The sequence below is a fragment of the Triturus cristatus genome, chromosome 5_2, assembly GCF_964204655.1.
Source record: "Triturus cristatus chromosome 5_2, aTriCri1.1, whole genome shotgun sequence".
NCBI lineage: Eukaryota > Metazoa > Chordata > Amphibia > Caudata > Salamandridae > Triturus > Triturus cristatus.
The window spans coordinates 199,736,783-199,755,334 of record NC_140588.1 but is presented as its reverse complement, the minus strand read 5'-3'; the positions used below and the strand labels follow the sequence as shown (position 1 = coordinate 199,755,334).

Genomic DNA, 18,552 nt, shown 5'->3' with positions numbered 1-18,552 from the left:
TTCTATTTCAAAATACTAAATTTTATAGTTGTGTTCTGTTCCTTCATGAAAAAATTATATATATAACACGCCAGAGTAGAAAACATTTAGGACAACCTGGGTCTGCTTCAGGGCTACCAACTCATTAATTTATATGGTCTTTCAGCACATCAATGCAATGAAACAGAGGTTGCATCCATCAACACTACAAATATAGCTGCTGAAGGAAATTCTACATTCAGTCTACAATTTTGCTATTTTGTGTGGATTTTGAGTTCTGAAGCACTCAAGCCACATGCCGCTAAAAATTATTGTACACTGAACTGACCAAATATGCAATACGTACTAAAGGGTATGACAACTACTATATCACAGGTGATAACTACTTAAGGCAGATTTGTTTTAATTTCTTGGTTAGAACAAAATGTTTGGTACACACGTGCTCTGCTTTTGCATGATCACTCGTGCACATCAATTAACCTCTGCACAACTCAGCCATTAAAATGTTTATTGGAAAATTGAATAGATAAAATGGTTAACACATTCTTTCTACTAGACAGACATTAAAGAAAGGTTTAGAAAGCCATTTTGACTTCACACCCACATACACAAGCATGAACTATAACTAAATAGACCATTTCCTCATAGCCCAAGCTATTAATAAATTATATATCTGAAGAAAACAGATTCCAGTACCACTGGTCTTGAAATGAACTGTAGGAAGTATTCAAAACAATAAAACCTCAAAGAGAAAAATATATATAAATATATTTAAGAAATTCAATATTGCCAGCTATTTTCTCAACCAAAATTCGATACTGAGAAAAAGAATTGCTCATAAAGGCCATTTTGCTTTGGGATTTCAATAAACATACTCCTTTACAGGTAGATTTGCTGTGCAGACAGACCTTCTGAAGACTTCTACTAAACACACGGAATTGGTGAAAAGCTGGAATATATTTGTCAAAAAGCAAAAGATGTAGTGCTACCTTTTAAGAGCAAAACAAACAAGTCAATGTAAAATAAGATATATTTGAAATAGCCATGTTAACACTGTTTAAGCTGGGCTTTTGCAGAATGGTATACTTTTTTGAATAGCACATATGCAGCACTGCTGGAACGCAGTACTATACGCCTTCACAACCAGTAGTAGCCAAGACAAAGTGTATCACAAAACCGATCACTTTCTACTTTGTGTATTACTAGGCTGATATGCTTTATCCAGAATGGTTTTAAACAAAGTTGTTAAACTGTTAGCACATGTTAATTTGTATAGGTCCTCATCAGCCCATCGCTTTTATAACATTTACTTGCGGTGATCTTCCAATATATGAAACAGTCAGATTAAGCAGATGAATTTAACTATTAGTTCATCATTTTAACCATATTGTCAAACTCACAACTCCTACAGAAAGCATAGTGATAGTGAAAAAAGTCCCCAGTAAAATAGGTACTATATTTTTGCAGTTCGACGAAGTCAGGAGAAATGCAATGTACTCTGAGAAAACCCAACAAAAACTAAGATTTGAATGTATGAATCTTATTGGACCAAAATAAACCAGTCGTCCTTTTGGTACAGCTGATAATGTACCACCAACGTCAATAAGTGCAATTTGTGCATCACAGGACAGCTCGATTGTTATTAACTATAAGGATGGTAAAAATGGCAGCAACCATAAATACCTAAGATGAAGATTGGAAGAACACACAACATTAGAAATAAAACAACTGAGGATCGGATTCATTAGGTGTTTAAACAATGATTATTACCCACCCCATCACCTCTCCTAACCGAAAATAAAGCAAGAACCTGGTCATCCCATTGCAAATATTACAATAGCTTTCAAGCAAAAGGAAACTTTTTACAGAGCTGAATGGAAAAATATCAGCAAATAATGAAGGTTTGCATGGAATATAGTTCTCTGCCAAAAGGATAGAAACTTAAAAAAATCTATACAAATTCCAAAAATGTGTGTATATATATATATATATATATATTTTAAAAGTTCTATCAAATACAAATGAATCCATTTCTCCAAAAAGTTCGAGTGTGGCCATGTTGCATCTTCATGGACAAAACCACCTGAATATTCAATCTATGGCAAACCATTGCTAACCCTTCAGTTCTGTTTGATTAGTAAATATTTTTGTAAAAATGAACATGTGTTACAGATTGCTACACTGAATACTACAAGTATGATTATCTCCATGTTTGAATTTTAGCGAGCACTTCAAGATATAGATGTTGGTTTATTCTTGTCCTATGCTCAAATTGTGCTTTACGTGTTTTAGTTCACACATATTAAATCCCAGAACCACACAAGTTTGTTGTCTTTCAATTGCCTTCAGGCATACTTGCTGTTTTCCCAAAAAGAATGCAGGCACATCAATTTTCCACTCACAAAGTATAGAAGATAGAATTCCCATTTCTTTCTTTGTAGGATATGGCCTCTTGTTAAAATATTCAGACAGAAATAGCTTAGCATCTCCCTTTGAATCAATTTCAAACTCGTCAGGATCCATTGCAAGTCCCTGAGGACCAGCTTTATCATCAATAGGAATCTCTACCTTTTGCATCACATCCTCAAGTCGCTTTCTTTTAGAAAGCATCTGTTCACTATCTTCTTCTTTATCCTTTTGGTCCTGTATTAGCATGGATGAGGAGTCAGAGGATCTTCTCTTCGTCAAAAAGCTGTTTTTCTCACCATTCATTGGAGGAATTATGTCCCCATTACTCTGAGACGTGAGGTCAACACTAGAACTGCCTTTTTTTGGGGCACTTCTACAGCGCATCAAATGAACAGAGATGGCTGCCAGTGTCATGTTTCCTGTATAAACACCACAGCAGTGGATGCACTTGAAAGCAGGAGTCCCTAAAATGGTATGCAAAGTTGGCATAATGTGATGCCGCTCCTTTAAGTGAGTTTCATATACCTGTAAGCCAGCAAAAGCACACAGACAGAAGGGACATTTGAAAGCTTGTTTAACACATGTATCCCCCATATCTGCAGCTAGGGGTTGGACTTTAATGTAAACTGGCATCACAGCCTTATGGTTTGCACCAGCTAAAACAGCCAAATGGACTTCTTTTCCACCAATCTGGTCTTTTGGCATCTTTGTGTTAAAATCAAAGTGAGGAAACAGGATCTCTCCATTAGCATCATTAGCAAGTTGAAGTCCCTTCTGGATATAATCCACAGGCATCTTTTTATTTCCACTATGCACAATCGCATTGTGTTCCACAAAGCTTTTCAGATCATGAAATGTCCATGTACAGAATAGGCAAACTAGGCCATGCATCAATAAATGTTTTACAAGTCCTTCTTCTGACATGAAGCACTTGCACGATAAGCATCGGACGATCTTCTCTTTCACCCATCTCAAAAATGGCGCACGAGCAGCCAGTTTCTCTTGGTCAACTTTGTCCTTTTCTTTGCTCTCTGCACCACCTTGTAGTTTGTGAGCCACCTGCATGTGTACTTGATAAACATTGGAAGGAAAAAGTTCACTGCATACTGGGCAGGTCTTCCACTGCTTAGTATTTTTTTCTTCAGCACTTGGGATAGGTGGCAATCGGAGGGCCTGGTCTATAATACTCTGGGGAGAGGCAACTACAGGAGGAGAGGGCGCACTCGCTGGTGACCGAGAAACCTGTACAACAGCACCTGACTGGGAGAGCTGCACAGGCACTTGGGGTGGATTAGTAGAGGATACACCGCTTGGGGATCCTGGCATTGTAACGGGAACTGGTCCAAGTGTGTAAGTAGGTATTCCATTAACCTGTTTACCCGTTGGAATTAACTGTCGCATCAGTGGGCCTCCTGTAGCCATGAAATTATTTTGTGACACACCTGGGGCAGTATACTGACCTGTCTGAAAGACCCCAGGGCTATTAGACTGTGCTCCTGGAATAGTAGGAGGCCTGACATTTTGATTTGGAGGGAAATATCCAGGCCTCACAGACTGATTAACACCAAAAAGCCCTGGTGGAACAGAGTGATTAAGGGTAAAACCTCCAGAATTAGACTGATTTAATGGGAGCCCACCAGGATGTAAAGCCTGATTAGGAGGGAGAACACCAGACTGATACTGTGGAAACATGCCAGGCCTAACAAATGGATTGGGTGGAAGAACCCCTGAGGAAATTGCATGATTTCCAGGGTGAACACCAGGTCCAATAGACTGACTCATATGAAAACCCTGGGAAACAAATATGGGTTGTGAAAGTGAAGACGGAATGGACATGTTTTGACTTACTGGAATAGAATTGGACAAATAACCATGACGTGATTGTGGCATGACAGAAGCAGGTGATGTATGCATCATTCCCACCTGACAATTTGGGACACCTGGCATTGGCCCAACAGAGTTCTGCAAAGGACCAGTCAACTGTCCCATCATAAGTGAATTTCTATTGTGCTGGGAAAAAGAAACAAGTTGGACAGAAGCAGGATTCGGAACTGGAACAGCTGCAGAACCAGAATATTGACTAACTGTATGCTTTGAAGACACAATCCTTTTAGTTGATGCCCTGTTGAATTCAGAAATAAGAGATCGAAGCTCATATTCTAGATCACGATGTTTTTCAGAGGTCAGAATGTGATATATCAGAGCATCCGCAGAGGTAGCTGGTGTGTGGCAATTCTTACAGTAGTATTTGTTGGGAAGCTGGCTCTTCTGCTCACTGCTGAGTGCTGCGTATTCGTGCATTTCACTGAAGTTTGCTGGCATTTCACCAAAGTAAGCTCCTAAAATGTTATCAAAATGCGTAACCAGCACATGTTTTTTTATACTGTAATACAGAGTGTCTGTGAAAGAACATTTTAGACAGGAAAATTGAGTATCCCTCTTGAAATGGGTCTGTCCTGCACCACCACCATTATTCGCTGCAGCATTGTTGATTTTCCGAACAGAGGTATGAAACATCCGCATATGTTTCACAACTGTTTTTGATTGAGAAGAAAATGCACAACTTGGGCACGGAACAACCAATTCTTGATCTATTTCTTCTTCATGACTTCGATGTAAGTGGCTCTTCAATGAGGAAGGAATCTTGGCTGAAAAGTTACATAAGCTGCAGCAAAACGGCTTTGTTCTGTATCTCTGCAAAAATAGAAAATAAACATTACAACTTGACTTAAGGGATACATTTTCAAATATTTACATACAATAACACTGGTTTCATAAACTCTTTAGGAGTAGGCATGCAAGCCAATGCACAATTCTGAAGATGGATACCATCATGCTATTCTCTCATTATGCACAGGCACATGCAATATACATTTCAAAAACATACATCAACTGTGTCTGTTAATACATGTATAATATGCTTATATTCTAACAATCATAGATAAATAATCACTTTAGGCCATCAAAAACGTAGAATATTTTGTAACAGGTCGGTTGTATTATGGCACAGATTTGCAGCAATATTATAAAATCTTTCATGCAGATGTGCGGGTAAGTGACCTGTGTCAACCACCTTGGGCAAAAACTAATCTGGGTACAAAAAACAGTATGTTTGTCTTATTAGGCATCATCACCTAGTGTACGGCTATTAGTCCAAAATTCACATTATAACACCCGACCACTTAAAATTTAACAGGAGCATCAGTGGAGAGATAATAAGTGTCCTTGTTACATAAAAAGGAGGCTATGGATATGACGGATAAAAGCTAAAGCATTCTTTAGGTGGCCCTTTGAAAGCCTATACATTTATAGGTCATTGTCTCAAGGATAAAGGCTCTCCTTCGTATATGTTGACGTGGTTCACCAGTTGAGTCTATACAGTGTCGCCTGAGAACTTGTAGTTGTAGAGAAAGTTAAATGAAAGGCTTTAATAGCACCTTTGTGCTTCAGTGCACTGTGACCTGGGTTTAAAGCGAAAGGATCAGAGAACAGACCTGCCAGTGGAGTCCCAGTCAGAAGTCTTCGCAGTTCCTTGGGGCCTGAAGCACCAAAGACTAATCGGGGATTGTGGGGGCATGGTGTGGGTGGGTGGCCGGGCGCAAGAGTACCTACCAGGCTTGAGACCTGTGGTTTTAAGGGGTGACATTTTCTTTTGCACACTGGTATCAGAATGTCTAAATCTTCGGAAAATTAGTCATGTGAAGAGACGAGGGGTAGCTACGGATCCACATCTGGGGGTGCAGAAAGGAAAACTGACGTTAGCGCGACTGGGTGATGCTTATATGTGGTATCCTACCGGAGTAAAACTATGTCAGCAGGGTGCCCCATTAGGCATCACATAGCAATAAGCAGGGGAGTATTCTAAAGGCGAGGAATCTGCTGTTAAAGAGTATCCATCAGAAATGTCTGAGACCATTGGTTTTGACTTCCATTGTGGATAACTGCAGGACTAAAACCTCTGCTGCATCAACACTGCAAAGGAGGCACTCCATTCTTTTGGTGTCTAAGGGGAGAACAGAACTCAGTGTATGGCATCTTGTAAATCCAGATATAAATCGTCACTGGGAGAAAGTGCCTCTTGACATGGCTAGCCCCCACTTTTTGCCTGATATTGATGCGATTTAGATTGTAGTGCTCAGGGCCCCTGTCAATCAAGTGCCCTGTGCCAGTGCTTCTTTCCTAAAAAATATTCACCAATTGGAACTTCAGGCCCCTTGTAAGTCCTTAGTAAAATGTACCCGTGTACCAAGGGCATTAGGACTGAAAAGGATCCCCTAGGGAGCCTTCACCTAGGACATGCAGACTGCCACTGCAGCATGTATGACCTAGTGCAGACAAACTGACAAAGTCTACATGGCACACTACCTGTGTGGCATGCCAACTAGCACTAAGATATTGGTAAGTTACCCCTCTAGCAGGCCTAACCAGCCCTAGGGCAGGTTGCACTAGATCACAGATGTGGGTATATCTGCATTAGCAGACATGCTCCTACAAAATTGGGGCCTATTCCTTAATATTGTAAGTGCCAGTGTAGCCAAGTACATGGGCTTGAAACTCGACAACTCTAGTTCCCCAGCACCATAAAGGCATCAGTGAACACAAAAGTGTCTGGTACCAAACTACTTCTTACAATAAACCCACACTGATGCCCCTGTGGGATTTATTGTAACATTTACTCAGAGAGCACTTCAGAAGAGCCCCCTGAAACCCTACGGACCCTGGTGTGGGCACTGACTCGCTTTAGGCAGCCTGCCACACACAGACATGTTTTTTACCCCTGGGTGGAGAGCCTCTGCACTCGTGGGACCAGAATCAATGCACATCCTGGGCACAGGTGTCACACCTCCTCCCCAAGGATGGGCCAGTGATCCAAGGGAAAGCATCAAAGCCCTGCCACTCTGTAATGTGATCCCCATCCGCTGCTGCTAGCAGCAGGTGGCAGCCCCCAGTTTACACCCCCACTTTGGGCAGGAAAACTTAGAAAGGCTAGGAGGTGTGCCCACCTTTGCCACATTGACCCCTCAGGTAGAGGAGGTGAAGTTTAGCACACTTTCCAGTCACCCTCCATCTTGAGAATGTGGGGGGCTCCTCCAATCAGGAATAGGTCTATGCCTCCTTCTACAGGAGGGTGGCATAATAGTGGGTGTAGTCCCTTCGGGTAAGGTGCCTACTGGACTTGCATACTACTCCCCTAAGCTGCATATTTAGGTGGCTTTCCCAGACCCAGAAGTTTGATTGCTGAAACCTACGAAGAAGGACAAAGACAACGCAGTGCACCAAAGCCTGAAGACTACTACAGACTTGCCCCCAACCCTACCGGCCTGTTTCCAGCTTTAAAAACTCTGCAAAGAAGATGACGCCTGTCCTGTGTCCAGCGACCTCGAATAATATACAGTAATAGACAGTAATGGCGGCGCTCAATCGCTACCTGTGTCCGGACCTGTGTATGGAAGAGGAGACTCCATGCTGAATAGGGGTAGCGATTGAGCGCCGACATTACTGTCTATTATTCGAGGTCCTTGGATTTACTATGGGTGTGGACTAAAACACATAGAAGCACAACTTTTTGATTTTGAAAGATTGGGCGATTGAGCGCATTCACTTATTGGTGTGATAGTAGGACCCGCTGAATTGGAAAGAGGAATGTGGACCAGAATATGTACCTACAGTAACTCATACTAAATTATAAAAGTGTATATCCTAAAATTTGAAAGTGTCTAGAATGAGTATCGGGAAACTCCGAGCCGAAGACTCTGCGAAACATAGTTGCCCTGAAGAAGCCTGAAAGGGTGAAACGCGTTGGCTGTTTTGCTGCTATACATAAAAAACTGAAATAAAAAAAAGACTAAGAACATTTCCGGCTACAAAAATTATTCGGTCATCGTCTGTGATGAATGAAAGAGATCAACTCTTTGGTCATTATAGCATTGCCTCTCCCTTCTTTCTGTAGATCTGTTTTATATTTGAAACCAAATTGGTGGCTGGTTTCGGGAGGTGGGCCTTTGTAGGACCACTACTGGTTGAAATAACTAATATGTATTAGATTTTGTACAAGAACAAGTAATTGGTGCAGCATCTTATACCCTGCCACGGTTCTCACTGTGTATGTAGCCTCTTCCAGGTCAAAGCTTAATGAAGAAGACTAAGACATGGTCAAGGGGCTGGCCTCTAGAAGTTTTGCAAAGGTACCCAAGATTTTGAAAAACATTTCTAAGGAGGAAAAGCCATTTTGGTCTGGGTGGACAATTGAGAGAGGAACAGAGGCATGCAGCAAGGATCCTACTTAGGATCGTATAGTCCATGTTGAGAATGGCTATCAACGTATAGGAGGATGGGTCATCCTACAGTCGACCTGGCTTGGAGGGGGAAAACCAAGAGGGCCTCCCTGAATAATTTAGAGAGGAGCCCATCTTTCAGGGTTGCTTCATGCACCATGGCCAACTTAGGTGCATGCAAATCAGGGTACGTTAGATAGAAATACAACAGCATGCCTTCTGTACCCTGCACCTTGCCCCCTTGAGAGATTCTGAATGGCATCCTTTGAGAGACAAAGCACTTCCAAATCCTCTCGGATATCCGCCAAGGAGGTGAGTAATGGAAGATCTCTCAAAAATGTGATAACCTATGGTGGAGGGGCAATAGGTTTCATATTGTAAAGTCTCTGGTAAAAGTTGAGGAGGCCTTCGAGCAGCTCATGTTGGCAGTAACCTAGAGTATCATTTGGGGCTCTGTGTTCAGCGATTGGGGGTTGTCAGGTGTCACAAGTAGCCAGCCAAGCCAATTGCCAGACGGCTTTGTTGTCTTCTGTATGAATGAGTCATTTAAGCGGTGTAATCAAGGCCCACCAGGTTTTTAAATCAAGGAGAACTGAATCTCGCAAGCATTTCGAAGAGGATCTCAAATATTGGGGTGGACTACTGTTTGTCTCTCAAGCACCCTACTGGCATTCTCTGCCAATGTCCAATCCCAATTGTTTTTCAAATTCCTGATATTTCATGAATACACAGTGGCCAGGTGTGATTATTTTCTGTCCAATGAGAAGTGGTGGCGCCCTTATCAACTTCAAAATAATTGTGAAAACAGGCTGCCGAGGAAGCACTGAATGGAGTCTCTTCCAATGCTGTGCCTTAAAAGCGCCTTGTTAGAATAAGTGCCACGACAGAGGTGGTTATTGCAAACAGGATTGGATCTGCCTAGATAGACAGCTTTGAGCACAACTGGGCGAAACAGAATATATGGTCTAAGTGGATGTATAAATCATATGGAGATGAAGATTGGGGAAAGGGATGAAGGGCTTTCAGGGTTTTGGTGAAGTCATATGTTCACTAGGAGCCCCCCATTGAAGCCAATTTGAAAGCTGTTTTGCATTACGGATCATGGGAGTACATGGCAGGGGACGGCAGAATCTATGAATATATCCAAAACAGCATTAAAGTACCAGCCCAGGGCCCAAGGGAGGTGAAACAGTTTAGCCAGGAGCTCGAAAGGCTATTGTGAAATACTGCTTGCTCCACGCCTTGGGCATAGATACTACCCAAGACAAGAGGCATCCCATCAAGCACTCCCTCCACAAAAAGGAACAAATCCGCTAGGTCAATATTTATTGACTTTATAGAGGGGAACCTTTGCCCTGACCCAGATTAGTGCCCCCTCGCAAATACTGAAAAAGTAGTGGAGTAAATTTGGCCTCACTAGCATTTCAAAAGTCTATTATGTACCTCCTATCAGCCATGTGCATCCCACAATATTCCATGGGGGTAATTTGCCGGAATCCCCTTAAAGTGGATGCATAAGGTACCTGGAAATGAATGTCCCTCGCTCAATGCCATATTATCCACAAAATATTGACCAGAAGTCACCAGACTGGCACTGTGCGCATTACAAAAGCCTATTGTATATATGGGCCCAAGTCTGGGTTGAGGTAGGGAAAAATGTAGATGGGGCAATCAACTGAACTGGGCAGGGAGCAATTGGCTGACCGCCCAGTCTTGTGATGGGACTCCCTTCGAAATGGGGGCTAATATAGTGGCGACTATTGTTCCCTGTAAGCTACCTTCTCCTACAGTCTTGCTAATCATACACACAATTTCAGGTCACATACTCTGCCGCACTCTATCTCCTCTATGCCCCCCAACCGACAAGCCATTCGGGTTCAGAACTGACCTTTGTACAAGGAAGCTAAACATTTCCAAAAACATTAAAAATGCATCAGCAAAGTGGCTAGCAGCAAACAGCAAATTAATTTGCTTTTTTAGGTCTGGTAAGATCCAAGACCTTTTGGCTTTACGAAAGGTGTGTGGCGCATAGTTATAGGACTTTTCAGTCAGGTGTCCTCCATTAGCCTGTTGTGTCATTCCCATTTTTCTTCCACCCGTTTCAGCATTTATCAAGGGGCAATGAATCCGTTCTCTTCAGCCATTGGTTGACTTCACTGTAAATTACAACATGATGCCTTTTCAGAAAGAGTACACCCACACAAAAAGTAGTTCATTTCAGAACCAGGAACTAGTAATGTGTGTTATGTGCAGACCAAGACATATTTTAGCTTTCAACAGGTTGTTTACATTTTTTTTTAGATTGATGATGGCACAAAGCTTACCCCCAAAACTATTTTTTCAAAACCAAAACAAACAAAAAAATAAAACTTAATTACCAAAGCCAAGACAGCGGCTAGCACCAGGTCGCTTGTTTTTGCTAATGCTGGTTTATTTTTAAAGCTGAGAGATCCCTGCTCGAACAAATTGTGTGATTCAATGAAAATACTTTATTTCACTGCACCTCGGTTTTGTACAATATTACGAGACCAACTTCAAACATGCGAGTACAAGATGTGCACTATACAGAAACCTTAGTGTTTATTAAATAGTCTATAATATTTCTCCAACTAAAGCACAAATCAAGCCACTAACTAAAGCATACATGATCATGGACTTGCCTCTTAGTTCAGTAGCATTCATTGGTATTAAGACTAGGCCAGGAATGCAAGGTGAAACATTTGTGTGCGTTGAGGAAATACTTTCTGAATTTTGAATGCACCATATCCTACTCAAACATGTTTGTTGAATGATTTAGAGCTATAGCCAATCCTTGGCTCTGTTCTACTCAATTTCTTGGATTGTCCCACCTCTACTCTGAGGTATTCCTTCTCCTGTATTGCTATATTCTGGGAGCCCGTGCATTAACAATTACTGAAATGGGGATGGTCAGAGTAATTGAGTATTTCTTATGATGCTCTTTTGTCAGCCTTCCACGTTATTTTGTGGTTTTGTACAGGCCCTACGTGATGCATCTGTATCACGAAAGCAGATATACACTGCTAAGTGTACACACAAACTACATTTTATCTTTCCTTTCCCAGGTTTGCTGAGTGCTATTGACATATACCATCTACCTTTCTTTTATGTTCAACCAATAGCATGTTTTGCGTTGTGGGACTTGGCTGGACTCATGGAGAATCACTTGGTTATGCTGATGAGGACGAAGGCATCTCTCTTAAATGGCAAAGTTGACCTTGCTAAGAGTTTCTCAGCACGGGGAGAATGACCAGGACCAGCGAGAGAAGCAAATGTTTCACATCTAGTGATGGCACTTTACTTGTCTGAGCCACACTTTCCCGCAGTCTGTTTGGCCTGGATGGGCAGATTTCACATACTTTGTCTTTTTTTTGTCCTCATCTCACCATATAGCACCTGCAATAAAGAACAGTAAGCCAGCTATGGTCCTGAGCTCTCCCTGGCATCTGCATCTTGCATCAGCTATAGACCAACCCAGGTCAGCTTCTTTTGAAGCTAGGTGTAATCATAGGACCTGGGGGTACTAAATCAATCTCAAATCTCTACCCCAACTTAAGAGAGGTGACCACATGCTGATTTCCAGACCATCAAAATGTCCAAGATCTAATCGAGCAGCACTAAAAGAAGCCCGCAACCATTTTTCGTACAGTGGGGGTGATGGATCCTTCCACAGCCTGCAAATCTCCCTTCTAGCTATAAGGATTAAATACATAATCAGACCTTTCTGTTTTACGGACATCCAGTTCATCAAGTCCTTATCAGTTCCAAAAATTACTAACGGGAGACTCAAGTTGATCTTAACTTTAAAAATGGCTTGGAGTGCATATTCTACTTGCTGCCAAAAAGGCCTTAATTTCAGACACTCAAAACAAATATGTAGATCATCAGCCGGGGAAAATTCACATCTTGGGCATTTTGCAGATGCTAGGGGAGCAAACTTAGCTATTTTCTTGGGGGTGTAATATAACCTGTTTATAACATAGAAAGGGTTCTTTTTTAACGAAGCAGGTTTGATGGATTTATATAATATAGCCAATGAGAGTTCGTATAGTTCTTCTGCGGCATTGTCCAAGACTGACAGGTTCCAAACCATCTGTTGTGGGGGTGACTCAGTTGTAACATTTTCCAAAAGATTTTTGTACCAAAGGCCTGCCTCTTTTTTGATGAGATTTGTATTTTGGAAAAGAGACTCAATTTCCCAATTTCCACCTATATGCTCTCTCTCTGCGGCAAACCAGGAAACCAGTTGGAGATATTTAAACTTTGAGAAAGAGCAACCAATTCGGGATTTTAACACCCCCCATGGATGGACACCTTCTGATGAAATGAGGTCAGCCCAGGTGGTAAGGCCTGCATCTATTATGGGTTTCGCAAGGCTATCTTTCAGGCAAGCGGGGATACCGGGGGAACCCCAGATTGGAGCAAACTCTGAGTAATAAGAGATTCCCCACATTTTCCTGATTTTATACCACCCATTTAGGGCTGTTTTTAATACCTTCAAGCGTACCTTTTTGAAAAACCTCGGGGCTCCAAATTTGTATAGGAAACCCCTTCCTCCACCTTCGAAGGTAGCCATTTCTTTCAGGATCATCCCCCAGTTTGAGTCCCCCGGGAAGATAAGTAACGCCCGGACATTTTTAAATTGGAATGAATAGGAATACAGAAACAGATCAGGAAGAGCAAGGCCTCCTGTCAGAAGTTTTCGCCTTAGCTTCTTCCAGGAGAGCCTCGTGGTTTTATTGGACCAAATAAAGCTGCCAATCTTGCCTTGAATTTTACTAATATCTTTGTTAGAGAAACTGAGAGGGATGGTACTAAATAGAGAAGTCAATTTTGGCAAGATTACCATTTTTACCAAGTTAACCCTTCCATATATGGTTAGGGGTAAGTTCTTCCACCTTAAGAATAGATGATCGATCTCATTTGAGGCTTTTTTCAGATTAATCCTCGGAACATCATCTAGATTACTCACTATAGTTACCCCTAAATATCTAAATTCCTTGCTGATACGGCCAGTCCAGTTCTCGATGTTCCAGCACATCACCTCCGTTTTAGATGAGTTGGAAAGATAGCCCGAGAGGACTCCAAACTCATCCATAATTAATTCTACTCTAGGGAGTGCCTCACTTGGGTTGTTAGTATATATGAGCAAGTCATCTGCATATAGGGCTACCTTGCAGCTGTATAGGTTAACACTGAAAGGAGTAATTGACTCATCTAGTCTTATGGCTTGAGCCAAAGGCTCTATGTACAGATCAAATAACAGGGGCGAGATGGGGCAACCCTGCCTAGTCCCTCTAGTTATTGCGAAGCTAGATGATAACAGACCATTAAGTAAAATTGTAGCAGAGGCCCCCTGGTAACAATTAGTCAAGGTCTGAATAAAAATTAGTCCCAAGCCCATTGATTTCAAGAGCTCCCATAAGAAGATCCAACAAACGCGATCGAAGGCTTTAGCCGCATCAAATGCAGCTACGGCCAAGGGCTCCGTCCTTGCTGACGCTAGGTCGATACTGCCAATTAACTGGAGAGTCTGATTCTGAATGAATCTGCCAGGGATGAAGCCCTTTTGGTCCCCATTTATCAGAAAGGGGATTATCTTGACCAATCTCCCTGCAAGTATGCTCTAAGATCTTATAATCAGCATTTAGCAGGGAGATTGGTCTATATGAATCTGCCTTACGGGGATCTTTCCCTGGTTTAAGTACGAGAACAATAGTAGCTTCTTTCCAAGAATTTGGAACTCTACCACTTGGGCTATATATTGAATTAAACAATTCACACATCACAGGGACTAACTCATTCTGTAGTATTTTATATATTTCACCTGGAAGGGCATCCGTCCCTGCAGCTTTATTGCTCTTAATCTTGCTAATATGTAGTTTTACTTCTAACTCGGTTATAGGGGCATCTATAGTGAGTCGGCTGCTTTCAGTTAACACAGGTAGTTCTTTAAGTAGCAACCACTTCTGAATACTATCTGCATTTGGTATAGACTCCTCTCTATATAGATCTGAAAACAGGGACACAAGACATCTCTGCATGTCCTCCCATTTTCCTGAACTCTCCCCCCTCTCATCAATTATTAGTTCACTTATGTTATTTTTAGCGCGGTCTGCTCTTGCTTTCCAAGCTAAAATAGCCCCCGCTTTTTCGCCATATTCAAAATGTTGCATGTTTTGAACGGACCATTGTGCCTTAATTTTTGTCTCTAATTTACCTCTATAGACCTGCCTTAGATGTTCAAGATCTTTATTAATTTGTATCATTTTTTCAGATTTCACATACTTTGTCTTAGCAAATACATTAATCATTAGGTTCTACATCAAAATGTAACTGTGCTATGTAATTGTCCACTTGCAAAATATATATTCTCTTGTATAGTCTACCAGCAATTCCCCACCAAATGATCTGTGCGCCAATCAAGAATATTCAGTAAATCTTATAATGGTGCTCCCTTCTGAGTCCTGTCCTTTTCTAAGCCTGGGGTTGAATATGCTACTTACCAGTGTGCATCTGTTCTTGGCATGTAGGGCTGCTGACATTCATATATGTGCATAGATCGCCGCCTAGTGTTGGGTCCGGATGATTGCACATTGTTGTCCTGGAAGAGTCTTCGAAGTATCACGAGATAGGTGGCTCCTCCCCTGGACTACAGTGCACATGGGCATCCTCTCCATCCTTAGATTGTTTTTCGCCATTGTGGCAGTGATGGAGTAGATACAGTAAGTGATGACCATGTTATACAGTAATTGAGTGCTGCAGCCGCTACAGGCGCCGGGGAGGAGGGTGGGCGATATGAATGTCAGCAGCCCTACATGCCAAGAACAGATGCACACTGGTAAGTAGCATATTCAGTTCGAGGCATGTGGGCTGCTGAATTCATATCTGTGCATAGGTTATATAGCAGTCCCTCCATTAGCGGCGGCTGTCCGTGCCAGCTGCAGCAGTCTGAAAAAGAGTTTTGAGAACAGCCTGTCCTACAGCTGCCTGCTGTTTTGAGTGTACATCTACACAGTAGTGTTTGGTAAATGTATGTATAGTGGACCATGTGGCTGCTCTACATATTTCCTGTAAAGGAATGTTTCCTAGGAAAGCCATGGACGCCCCTAACTTTCGTGTTGAGTGGGCTCGTGGGGGAATCGTTAAAGTGCATTTAGCTTTTTGATAGCAAATGTGAATACATTTAACGATCCATCTGGCTATCCCTGCTTTGGAAATGGCGTTGCCCTTGTGTTGTGGAGAAAAGGCAGCGAAAAGTTGTTTTGTTTTCCTAAAGTCCCTAGTTCTGTCTATATAGTACATTAGGGCCCTCTTTACATCTAGTGTATGGAGCATTCTCTCTGCGACATTTTGTGCACTTGGAAAGAAAACAGGCAGTTCAATAGTTTGATTCATGTGGAACTGCGATATCACTTTGGGCATGAATTTGGGGTTGGTATGTAGTACAACTCTGTTTGCGTGAACCTGTATGAATGGCTCTTGAATGGTTAGTGCCTGGAGTTCACTAACTCTGCCTAACGAAGTGATTGCCACTAAGAAAGCTACTTTCCAGGTGAGGAATTGAATCTCACATGAATGGAGAGGTTCAAAGGGTGGACCCATTAATCTGGTGAGGACCACATTGAGGTTCCACACCGGTGCCGGTGGGTGTCTTGGGGGAATTACTCGTTTGAGTCCTTCCAAGAAGGCTTTGATGGCAGGCACTCTGAATAAAGAGAGGTGCTGCCTGTTTTGAAGATAGGCTGCTATCGCGGTTAAATGGATACGTATTGAGTTGTATGCCAGCTTGCATCGGTATAAGTGTAAGAGGTAACAGATGATGTTTTGAATGGATGCGTCCAGCGGGTTAATGTCATTGTTGTTGCAGTAAATGACAAACCTCTTCCATTTAGCCGCATAGCAAGCTCTGGTAGTGGGTCTTCTGGCATCCTTGATGATATCCATACATTCAGGTGGCAGGTTGAGGTAGCCAAACTCTAAGACTTCAGGAGCCAGATTGCCAGGTTCAGCTGTTGCGGATCTGGGTGCTGAATTTCGCAATGGTTCTGCGTTAAAAGTGCGGGTTTGATCCGCAGCCTTTGATGCGGCACCACGGAAAGTTCTAGAAAGGTGGTGTACCATGGTTGCGTGCCCATGTGGGAGCAACTAGGATGAGTGTTGTCGCAGTTTGCATGCCACTAGCGGTATTAATGGCGCTGGGGGAAAAGCGTACGCAAATCTGCCGGACCAGTTCATCCATATCGCATTGCCCTGTGACTGTGGATGTGGGAACCTGGCGGCAAAGCTTTGGCATTTTGCGTTTGTTTGTGGCGAATAGGTCTATCTCTGGATGACCCCAATGTTGGAACTACGGTTGGAGTACTGACGGGTGTAGCTCCCACTCGTGCATCTGGTGGCTGTGTCTGCTGAGCAGATCCGCCATCTGGTTGTCCTTGCCAGGGAGGTGTTCTGCCATGAGGAAGATGTTCCTCTGAATGGCCCACTTCCACATGCTCTGAGCCAGATGAGACAACTGTGGAGAGTGTGTTCCTCCCTGCTTCTGTATGTAGTACATGGCAGTCATGTTGTCCGTCCGGATCAACACGACCTTGTTGCACAAGTGTACCTTGAATGCCTTCATGGCTAGGAAGATTGCCATCAGTTCCAGAACGTTGATGTGCATCTTCTTTTGCTGTGTCGTCCATAGGCCCTGCACTGTGTAAGTGAGTACATAAGCTCCCCAACCCTGGAGAGAGGCGTCCGCTGTCCGTAATATTTGTGGAACAGGCTCTTGGAACGGTCGGCTCTTGCAAAGGTTTTGTGGATTCCACCAATGCAGAGTTGTATGCCCGACCGCTTACCAACACTAGGTCTTTCAACTGTCCGTGAGCCTGATTCCATTGACGTGCGAAGCTCTCCTGAAGCGGACACATATGTGGTCTCGCGTGCGGGACTATGAAAATGCAGGAGGCCATCATGCCTATCAACTGCATGAACACTCGCGCAGGAAGGGAGTGTTGAGGTTTGAACTTTGTGATCAGCAGTTGCATGCTGTTGATCCTCACTAAATTTGGCTGAGCTGTGGCTGCCAGAGTATTTCTTGTCGCGCCCAGGTACTGTCGTACGTGTGCGGGTTGGAGATGTGATTTTGGGTAATTTAGTGAGAATCCCAGACTGTGAAGAAGGTGAATGGTGAGGGACATGTGGCTGGCACATTGCTGGGCTGACTTTGCCTGAACAAGCCAGTCGTCCAGGTAAGGGAAGACATGAATGTGTTGTCTCCGTAGATGTGCAGCCACTTTTGCTAGGCACTTGGTAAAGACCCTGGGTGCCATTGTCACTCCGAAGGGGAGAACTTTGAACTGATAGTGATTGCCCTGAATAGTAAACCTGAGATATTTTCTGTGTGATGGGTGTATGGGTATGTGGAAATACGCATCTTTCAAGTCCAGTGTGGCTACGAAGTCTCCCTGACTGAGTAGTGGTAGAACCTGTTGTAGGGTGAGCATATGGAAATGCTCTGAGAGAATGTAGTGGTTCAGGGGTCTCAGGTCTAGTATTGGTCTGAGCGAACCGTCCTTTTTTGGGATTAAGAAGTACAGAGAGTACACCCCTGTCCCCTGTTGGTTGACGGGCACGACCTCTATAGCACCTTTTTGCAGCATACTTAGTACGTCCTGCTGCAATAATGCCAAGTGCTCTACGGACATAGGACGGTGCTTTGGCGGTATGTTGGGTGGAGTGGACGTTAATTCGAGACAGTAACCGTGCTGGATAACGTCCCTGACCCACCTGTCTGTGGTGATGGTTTTCCAGACTGACAGGAACTGCTGGAGTCTCCCCCCGACAGGTGTTATGTGGTCGGGGGTCAGGGAGAAGGCGTCACTGT

At 43.0% G+C, this 18,552-nt stretch overlaps 1 protein-coding gene across 2 annotated transcripts in view; it reads right to left on the bottom strand.

Annotated features, from left to right (window-relative positions):
• Positions 1-472: 472 nt before the first annotated feature.
• The window catches only part of ADNP2 (ADNP homeobox 2), an 82,916-nt gene continuing 64,836 nt past the window's right edge, over positions 473-18,552 (bottom strand). For both annotated transcript variants that reach the window (XM_085606988.1, XM_085606989.1), the window contains exon 4: positions 473-5,082. In XM_085606988.1, the coding sequence (XP_085463114.1) occupies positions 2,230-5,082 (2,853 nt within the window). In that variant the 3' untranslated portion in view covers positions 473-2,229. The remainder of the gene's footprint in view (positions 5,083-18,552) is intronic.